A 10,782-nucleotide genomic window follows, 5' to 3' on the forward strand; every position below is an offset into this window, starting at 1 on the left:
AAAATCACAGAAACGATTCAATTGATTTTCGGATCTGAAATGATTCGATGAATCTCAATCCGATTTCAAGGTTGTTATAGCACAAACACACATCAAGGAATCCAAATATGTTCTTAAATTTGATTGTACAGATCTGAATATTCCTATAGAGTTAAGTTCGTTGACCGCAACTTTGACCGACAATGAACACATACCTGAGATGACTTGGTGATTAGAAAACGAATCTGATTGTTGATATTGATTCCGTTACAACTTATAATCTCGTTTATGTCCTCATACACCGTCGGAATTCGTTGATGGTTATAAAAGAGATGATGAAAGATTGAAAGTGGCTTTTGGTTCTCAGACGTGAAATTGAGGATTTAACATATGAAGGTTTGTGGATTTAACATATGAAGGTTTGTGGTCACGTTTTAATTTGGATTTAATTTTAGAGTACTTATATATTTAGATTGGAATATCAAATTTTATGGTTTATCACTTTGAGAAGAATGAAGAAAAATATAAAATGGAGAAGAATGTGATTTAAGAAGATGGGGATGAAGATGAAGGAGATAAAAAAGCCGAAGATAGGTCAAATGATGAAAATACCCTCACATGACTAACTTTAACGGAAAAAATTAACATTATTAGTCAATTGGACTATCTTTGCTCCTCTTGCATACGACAAGCACTATTCACATTAAAAACCGATACTTTGATAAAGCGTGCAATATGGTACAAAGCACAGTGTTGGTACTATTTTCCGTCTAGCGGCTAAAATGTACCTGTATAAATACTAGAACAGCTTAGCGTGGAGAATTATTGTCGACTAATATATGCCCTTGGGAAAGGATCCCTGCAGACCCGGATCACGGATGAGATATCCGTGGGGTGGCCTTATTAGTCTTGTTGGACCACACTGAGAGTTGGTTCGTTTAGCATTCTGTTGATAAGCGGTTAAGATTCTAGAGTGAGAAAGTACTGTGTGAGAAAGAAAGTGTACTATCTGACAAGTGACTGAACTATGAAATGTGGTGATCCAGGGGGTCTATTTATAGGCGTAGAATGTTCAAAATTCTCGGAAACACGTGTCAGATGCTGATTAATTTGATTGTGCGAGATATCCGGAACCGCCTTTAGCGTGGGCTGACGTGGCTGTGTACCGCTCACGCGCCTATTCTAGGGCTTAAGCATAGAAGCTGCCTACAGGGCTTACGCATGACGCTGGGCGGCCTGGCTGAGCGTTGGACGTATATTAAAAAAAACTGTCACAATTGCTATCTTTTATGTTTTTCGATCATTTCTTTCGTATAAAAATGATGCTTTTATGCGTGTATCCCCTAGGATACACTATTACACAGGGACTATCCGCGAAATTTGTTCTTTAATATATGATATAATAGACCTATATACCACTACCAAAAATTTGAGAATCAAGCCCATCTTCGGTGCAATGTATAGCTTTAACAACTCTAGCCCTCTAGTTCCATCAAAAGCCTCCACTTTCATTTGATCAAAAGTGTTGCATTAAACGTTTTCAAACTGAATTAAAAAACTGTCTTCATTTAACAAAAAATATAGTTTAAAGAAAATTTCTACTAATATGTCGAAGTTTATTTTGAAAAGTGTTGAGGTTTAAGATGAAGAAAAAATATAAACATATACACACATAATTTTATATTTGAACGTGCTTGACCATCTCCATTAGTGATGGGCAAAAGTGACTTGTGGGGGTGGGGTGGGGTGTTCGACGCTGACGTGGAAGGCGTTTTGATAAACTGCGAAATAATTGGGTAACGTATTGATTGGCGTGTTAGGGGTAGAGGTGAATATTTTTAATTAATTTTTCATTTTTCTTATTGTATAAATTATTTTAGCTTTTATTTTGTTTAATTAGTTAGATTATTATTTTGTAATTATTAAAACAAATTCAATAAATAAAACACATTTAAATTAGAATTAATAAAACGATTACAATTTAGCAAAAGTCCTAAAAATGGAAAAATTACAATAATTAAAAACAGAAAAATTTCGACAAGTTCATAAAAAAATTTAATATTTTCCGTCAAACGAGTCCTGACTCACGTAGCCTAGCTCGAGACTACTCGAATCGGAAGGCACCCGATTATAACTCGATTTGCCTAATGAGAAAAGACACAACTGAATTCGACTAGTGCGTGCCTTGCCTCATTCTCGTTGTGCATCTCATACGATATTCGTAAACAGGAACAACAATTCTTTTTTCGTCATTGACATACACAATATCTGAAAATGAGATCGATATTTTTTTCAAGGAAGTTGTTCAACTTTGATATATCAAAGTCAGTAACGTAGAATTCATTAAATGATTTTTTCACCACCAACGTATGACTTCCAATTAGACGTTGGTTTACCCCCATAATGTATGTCGAATGAAACGGTAACCATCGTCATTAATAGTGTTTGGGAAGTTATTGTGTTTGAGAAGTTGTATAAAATTTAGAGAAAAAATAGAGTTGAATTGTTTTTATTGAAATTTTATAAAATTATTATTCTTATCATTATTATAATTATTAATTATCGTTATTATTAACATGCATCATTATTATTATTATTATTATTATTATTATTATTATTATTATTATTATTATTATTATTATTATTATTATTATTATTATTATTATTGTATCCGTTGTTACAACGTTCAAAACTTACATAGCCAACCAAACAATGTCACGTGGACTTGCACACTCGAAATTCACCCGTTCCACTGGCTAGCACGCCTCACCCATAAATCCACTAACACGGCGTGCTATAGGCGTGTTACACGCGTGTTAATTTAACATTAGAGCACGCTCGTTAAAAAGAATTTTAGAAAAGTTGAAAAAAGGTGAAGGGGGAGTGGTACCGAATATGAAGAATCAAAACTAGCAATTTATGCTCGAAGTTAAAAAGATCGGATGCATTTTAACTAAAATTATGAGAATAGGTCATTTGAAATTATTGTATTGTATGTATAAATTATATATTGTTGGATTTCAAAAAAAAAAAAAATATATTAATATTAATTGATAATAAAATTAAACATATCGTATCATATTCTAGTTCGTACGTACATAATTCAATTTCAATAGTTGTACTTTGAGTAGGTTAAGTGAACTGAATAAGGCAATAATTGTATTTCCCAAATCTTTTTTCAGGAGCTAGAATCTTAAAAAATTCATTTTACAAATACATACGTATAATATAATTTTATTTATATATCATCATAGATTCGAAATGAATTATTATTCATGTATTGTCTATTAAGTGAGTATTAACTATTATTATATTTTTATTATTAAATAATATTAATGTTTAGTACTCCATTATATGTTATTATACAATATAATTCATATGATATAACACTACAGATAACGCGTTATTTGTGGCCTCACCCACCCCAATATGGCATGACAAACGCCCCACAAACGCATATAATGGGGCGTTTTTAAAAAGGATATTTGGGTCGTTTGTCAAATTGAACCATAGAAGAGAGGGTGTGTTTGTGATTTTTTAATTATTATTTTAATTCTTTTCCTACATTGTACATCACTTTTTAACCTAACCTCTAATTATATGTTGTCACATCACCAACAAACGCTCTTAACAACCTTTCACATTACAACCTCATATTTAACACGTCGTTAACATAACTTAAATTGTCAAATTGAACCATAGAAGAGAGGGTGTGTTTGTGATTTTTTAATTATTATTTTAATTCTTTTCCTACATTGTACATCACTTTTTAACCTAACCTCTAATTATATGTTGTCACATCACCAACAAACGCTCTTAACAACCTTTCACATTACAACCTCATATTTAACACGTCATTAACATAACTTAAAAAAAAAAGGTAGTGATATATACACAACCAATTTTTACAAATACACAACCAAACATGTTTTACAGTGTTGTACAGTACAACACTATAAAGCATGTTTGGTTGTGTATTTATAAAAATTGGTTGTGTATATATCATCACCCAAAAAATCCTTTCATCCACACCACATCTCCGTGTGTAAGATGGTATATCAAGAAATAGAAAATATTACCATATTAACTATTAGACAAAACTTATGAACAGTATCAGGGTTATTTTCGTCTTTTCACCTTTTTTTTCTTTTCCCTTCTTTCTTTCAAGTAACGCCACAAAAGTCCCCCACACTTTGTTCAAAAATTAAACTCAGCCCCCAACACAGGGGGTTAAAGCGTTAAATCAAAATTTTCATAAAATATCTTAAATAAACTCCACTCAAATATTCAGCAGGTCATATCTTCTCGCTCGCAACGAGTTAAATTTTTCCGACACCATCCTTAAACTCGAAATAATTTTATGAACACAATGTCACTAACTATACGCAAAACGGACACTTTTAAAAAAACGCTAAATATTTAGGGTACTTTTCATATATGTTCATTTTTAACACCACAAAAGTCCCCCACACTTTGTTCAAAAATTAAAACCGGCCCCCAACACAGGGGGTTAAAGCGTTAAATCAAAATTTTCATAAAATATCTTAAATAAACTCCACTCAAATATTCAACAGGTCATATCTTCTCGCTCGCAACGAGTTAAATTTTTCCGACACCATCCTTAAACTCGAAATAATTTTATGAACACAATGTCACTAACTATACTCAAAACGGACACTTTTAAAAAAACGCTAAATATTTAGGGTACTTTTCATATATGTTTATTTTTCACTCGCAGACTCCGTAACTAAACACAATAAAATACATTAAAAATCGAACCCCCGGCGCGAAGCTAGGGTTCGAAAACTAGTTAATATTAATTAAGATAGTAGCTCTAGTCAAATATGTGTCTATCGTTTAGCCCAATTCATTTGTCATTGTTCATTGTTCTCCATGATTAAAGCACCATAAGCACAATTGTCATAGTTTGCCATATGGTTAAAACAACATAAGCACGGATTTGATATAGAAGTTAGCTATTGCTAGATAGACATATCTGTGACGAAATGAGAGTACGAGTGAGATATGCATTGGAATAGCAATAATTAAGTTATACAATATTTAACTTATAAGAATGTATTCTATTTTAGTATATATTGGTGCCTAGTGTTTATTTTAAGAAGTGATGTTCAATTATGAGTGTTTTATAATGTTTTGATGTTAATATAGCACTGAACACAATTTTAATTACTATTATTAGTTAGTATATTATATAAAGTATAGTCTTAACATAATTGACGTAAGTTTATTAATGAAAATCAGTCTTTAAAAAAAATGAATAATAATAATAATTGACCTAAAAATAAATAAATAAATAAATAAATGTTATTTCCTGAAGCAGATATGTTTGCAAGTTCATCACAATATTTGAAACCCAACACACACACACAACACTAAAATCACATTTCAAAACATTTTAATCCTTGGCTCGGATAAATCCTAAAAAAAAAAAAAACATACAAATACTAAAGATCTAAAAACTAAGTGTTCCTTAAAAAGGTTAATATAAACAAAACTACTACATAATTATATATAGTATAAAGTATAAAGCTAGCTTGATGCTTCCTCTATGCTATTTAATGACGGATGCCACCCTCTTGGTTTCATTCCACCGGCCGACGACTTCGCCGGAATCACCATCCTCCGACGATCTTTTTCCGATGTCTTTATCTGCATATACGCCAACTTGATTTATAAGCATTTTACATTCAAAATGCTAATTAATTACAAATATACAACTTTCGTTATTTGTTAAGGTGCAAACCTGATGGTGGGTTCCCTCCGGCTGATTAGATCTTCCGGCTGCCGGTTCATGTTTTCCGGCGAGTTCTTCCGACGGCATGATTTTCCTGATATTATGACTAGTTTTTCCATTTTTCTTTGCCATTAATCCTTTCATTACCTCTGCAAATAATTTAATAATAAGCACTTATCTAATTTAATAATTAATAATAATAATAATAATAATAATAATAATAATAATAATAATAATAATAATAATAATAATAATAATAATAAGCACATTAATATTATTCAAGGAATCTAATTCAAACATGAACTCCGTAAATAAATGAATAAAATCAATGACTAAATAAATAAATACTTGTAATATAACTTGTGAGAAATAAAATAGAAAACTTATATTATTTCAAAAATAAAATAATAAATTAACAACAAACCTTGTGTGGTAACAAGTCTATAAATATGCCCAATGGTAAGATTCTCAGTCGGCCGGAGAAGTTTAATCCGAGTAACACGGAGCGGCTGACCGTTACCGGTGACCGGACCGAAACTTTTGGTAGCAGCATTCACGGTGGTTGTCGGCGGTTTGACGGAATATATGGTGGTAGTAAGTAGTAAAGCAACATAATGACCGGGGTTGAGTTTCATAACTGCGGCGGCGGAGATGGTGGAATAAAGGCGTTCAGATTTACCGTTTGGGTGTTGTATTACTAGAAATGCATTATCAATGGCTTGGCAGTTTCCCATTTGGTGGAGGTGGAGGTGGCGGTGGTGGTGGTGATCGGAGATTTTGTGCTTCTATTGTGTGTCGGTTTAATTTAGTGTGTGTATTTATATGGAGAAAATGGAAGATAACAGCTCCTGAAAAGGATCGCATATGGACCACATGGTAGCAATGAATGATTTTTATACATATTTTTTTTCTTTAACTTTTTTTCCACAATAATATTTCCACCAACTCGGTGCAGGTCACGTGACCTACAGCTCAGTCTTCGGTTTTTTAGAGTTTTCCTTACTCACATCTCTATGTGCCCGCAGCACTTTCATACGGAGCAAGTTAGGCTTACCATGTTCCATCAATAGCACATAACATATGCCGATTTTAACGGACCGTGCTTCACCTCGGTGAACTCATGTGGTTCCGACGTCCCTAGAGGCCAGAGGCGAATCCGTTCGCAGTCCGTAGGACCATGTTCCATCAATAGCACATTTGACTGGGCTTACACGTAGTTAGTAATGGCAATGGATCAAATATGAGTCGGATATGAATCGAATATGAATCGAGTGATTTCGTATCTTTTTCATATTCATCTATATTTTGTTCATCCATATACATTTAATTGTTGTTCATCCAAATCCATATTTACTTGATGAAACGTGTTAATGAATATCCGTTAGATATTAAAAAGATATTATAATATTTCATATAATGTGATGAAATCAAAAACGTAGTATAGCAAAAATATATACAAGGTGTGTTTGGATTAAACTAGCTGGAGCTCATAGCAGGAGATGAAGCTTATGAGCTAGAGTTGGGGCTGGAGTTGAAGCTTATTTTTTAAGCTGATAGTTGGAGCTTATTATTTTCTATAAATATTTGGTAAACTAATTGAAGCTTATTTTTCAATTCATAAGCTCTGATTTTTTCATAATCTACTATAAGTAGCTTATTTTTTAAGAGCTAATGATTTTTATAAGCTCTAATTTCTATGTCTACCAAACAAAGCTTATTACTCGGAGTTTATTAAAATTATAAGTTCAAACTCCTATAAGCTCTCATAAACTCTAATAAGCTGGTGTGTCAAACATATCAATAACATGACATAATCAAAATTCATCCACAGAAACGTATAATATTTGTCGAAGATAGAACACATTTGTTGAATTTACTACTTTGTATTAAACATAGATTATGAAAATTAAACATGTAAATTTTTCGTTTATTTTGTTAAATATACGTGTTTTACTGTAATATATTATAGTTATTTCATTATAATGTTAGAAGCAAAATGTAAATTTATCGGTAAAGGCATTTGTCATAGTAAATATGTAAGCATATATTTATATTTATGTATATTTGTATGTATTTTGGATGTTAATGGTTATATACATGAATGAAAATTTTCATCCATATCCATTTAGGTTCATCCATATTCGTATTCATATCTATTTAAGTCCATTCATATCCATCACGAAGCAGATGAATCGGATGGATATTCGCTGGATCGGGTGACCATTGTCATCCATACGTGTATGTATTACGGAGTACTACTCAATGGGTGTGTTTGGATGAAACTAGCTGGAGCTTATGGTATAGATTCAGAGCTGAAACTTATTTTTAAACCTAGTAACCGGAGCTTATTATTTTTTATAAATGTTTGGTAAACTAGCTGGAGCTTATTTTTCAATTATTAAACTTTACTTTTTTCATAAGCTATTGTAACACCGTACTTTTTTTTTTCATAAGCATATAATACTCATATGTTAAAAGCATCTCATTAATATACATTACAGTTCAATTGGTGTTACTTTTTAAAACAGTTCGGCATAGTCATATCAAACGTCAGAGTTCTTCAGTGTGTCAAACATAAGCAAGTACGACTTATCCCATCTCTAGCATGCAAAACAATATAACATGCAGGGGAGAAAATGTGGAGGATTAACATAACGCCAAGTGAATGAGATATCCCAATAGATACTAATACAAAGTACCAAGCCTAGCTTTTAGGGATCATACATATGGTCACGGACATGTGAACATAGCGTTACATAGCTATTGTATTATATTACATTACACATCCATATCATACAGAGCTAGGCAGTGATTCAATTAATAGAGTAGCAATAACATCAACAAGCTATTCAGTAAAGGCACCAAATGAAATGTCTCATTCTTATTGATTAAAAACGTTCCATATTAATTGATTTCGTTGCGAGGTTTTGACCTCTATATGAGACGTTTTTCAAAGACTGCATTCATTTTTAAAACAAACCATAACCTTTATTTCATAAATAAAGGTTTAAAAAGCTTTACGTAGATTATCAAATAATGATAATCTAAAATATCCTGTTTACACACGACCATTACATAATGGTTTACAATACAAATATGTTACATCGAAATCAGTTTCTTGAATGCAGTTTTTACACAATATCATACAAACATGGACTCCAAATCTTGTCCTTATTTTAGTATGCAACAGCGGAAGCTCTTAGTATTCACCTGAGAATAAACATGCTTTAAACGTCAACAAAAATGTTGGTGAGTTATAGGTTTAACCTATATATATCAAATCGTAACAATAGACCACAAGATTTCATATTTCAATACACATCCCATACATAGAGATAAAAATCATTCATATGGTGAACACCTGGTAACCGACATTAACAAGATGCATATATAAGAATATCCCCATCATTCCGGGACACCCTTCGGATATGATATAAATTTCGAAGTACTAAAGCATCCGGTACTTTGGATGGGGTTTGTTAGGCCCAATAGATCTATCTTTAGTATTCGCGTCAATTAGGGTGTCTGTTCCCTAATTCTTAGATTACCAGACTTAATAAAAAGGGGCATATTTGTCACGACCCGGAAAATTTCGACTAATTTTAAACCAAACTCTCGATACGATTTCATATTTTCTACACGATAAGCAAAGTCGGTAAGGTTGAGTCTCAAAAAGTTTGAATTGTTTCAAATATTCAATTGACCTTCAACCATTCTCGACGATTCAAGAACCACTATTTGTAAATATATATATATATATATATATATATATATATATATATATATATATATATATATATATATATATATATGAATTTGAAATATAAAATTTAAATATTGTTTGACGTAATAGTTAGAACTAATAATGTAAAATAAAATAATATATAATAACTATTATTTAAAAGGTATCTATATATGTAAATAAAATATATTGAATATATATATATTTTCGAATTTATTTTGTAATCGACAGTAACGCTCAAATGTAATTCGATCAATATTAAACGAGTTAAAACTAAATATATGTGATTTTAAAATAAACGGTGATCCAAAAATGAGTTCTATAAAATTTAGGCTTATTAAAAATGTATTTAGGAACTATCGGTTAAGTTTTGACACTCTTTATATTTTACCCATAAATGAGAGGGACGGTTGAGGTAAATTTTTATTTATTAAATTAATGACTGAATTTCATACCATAATTACCAAAATAAATAAATATACTTAATTTAAAAATTTGGGATTTTTCTGATGACTTTCATCCGCCACTGATCTATCAACGGACCATGATATAATACCTATAATAATGTCGGTAGAAAACTTACAAAGAAGACAGCTGGATCCAGTTCTAATCATGCATAGTGAATGTGAATTCAATTAGGCATAAAATTTCATTTCACTGTAGATAATTAGATATTGATTGATTTACTAATTATTTGTCTTACCCTACTCACTTATTTCATATAATTGCATCTTACACGAAATATAAACATGTATATATATGCAATGCATAGATATCCAATGACCACTTCCATCACCCCTAAAAAAAAAAAATGCCATTCTTCTATTTCTTTTATCATTAGTGCTATTTCTTTATCAAACCGCAACCAAAATATCAGCATGATCAAACTCCTTGCAACCATATCAAACGATCATCATCATCATTGTTTTTATCGTTGTTCTGTCCAAGAACACTACCACAACCTCACCATCGTGAACCCACTAGTACACCAACATCCAACACCCATCAATAAGAACACCATCACCCTAGTCACTATCTGTTTCTCTTACGATTAAAAACACCTCGATAAACTGTTATCCTTTTCTTCTTCTCCTGTGTCCATCGCAAAATACCCAACAAACCAAACCATCACCTTTATCATGTAAACCCATCACCTTTGGTCACCCACACTCTCAAAACCTCTACGTTTTCCTTAAACCGACACCACTCCACCACGTCACCACCTTCTTCATCGTAAACCAACCGAGAGCCACCACCGGAAACCACCATTGCCATCTCCCACATATCTCTCGACCACTCTCTCTTT

The 10,782-nt window shown here is 31.9% G+C and overlaps 1 protein-coding gene across 1 annotated transcript; it reads right to left on the bottom strand.

Moving 5' to 3' along the window:
• Positions 1–5,286: 5,286 nt before the first annotated feature.
• LOC139894024 (uncharacterized) lies at positions 5,287–6,495 on the bottom strand. Its single transcript, XM_071877231.1, has 3 exons — positions 6,159–6,495; positions 5,744–5,883; positions 5,287–5,649 (listed from the first exon to the last, which is right to left on the bottom strand). The coding sequence occupies exons 1-3, from the start codon at positions 6,466–6,468 to the stop codon at positions 5,530–5,532; spliced, it is 570 nt and encodes a 189-aa protein (XP_071733332.1). The 5' UTR covers positions 6,469–6,495; the 3' UTR covers positions 5,287–5,529.
• Positions 6,496–10,782: the final 4,287 nt, after the last annotated feature.

This window comes from Rutidosis leptorrhynchoides, chromosome 2 (genome assembly GCF_046630445.1).
Source record: "Rutidosis leptorrhynchoides isolate AG116_Rl617_1_P2 chromosome 2, CSIRO_AGI_Rlap_v1, whole genome shotgun sequence".
NCBI classification, from domain to species: Eukaryota; Viridiplantae; Streptophyta; class Magnoliopsida; order Asterales; family Asteraceae; genus Rutidosis; species Rutidosis leptorrhynchoides.

Coding starts and splice junctions, on each gene's coding strand:
- LOC139894024 (XM_071877231.1), bottom strand. CDS start 6,468: ATGGGAAACTGCCAAGCCATTGATAATGCATTTCTAGTAATACAACAC. Junction 5,884..6,158: donor TAGACTTGTTACCACACAAG/GTTTGTTGTTAA, acceptor AATTATTTGCAG/AGGTAATGAAAGGATTAATG. Junction 5,650..5,743: donor CGGAGGGAACCCACCATCAG/GTTTGCACCTTA, acceptor GCGTATATGCAG/ATAAAGACATCGGAAAAAGA.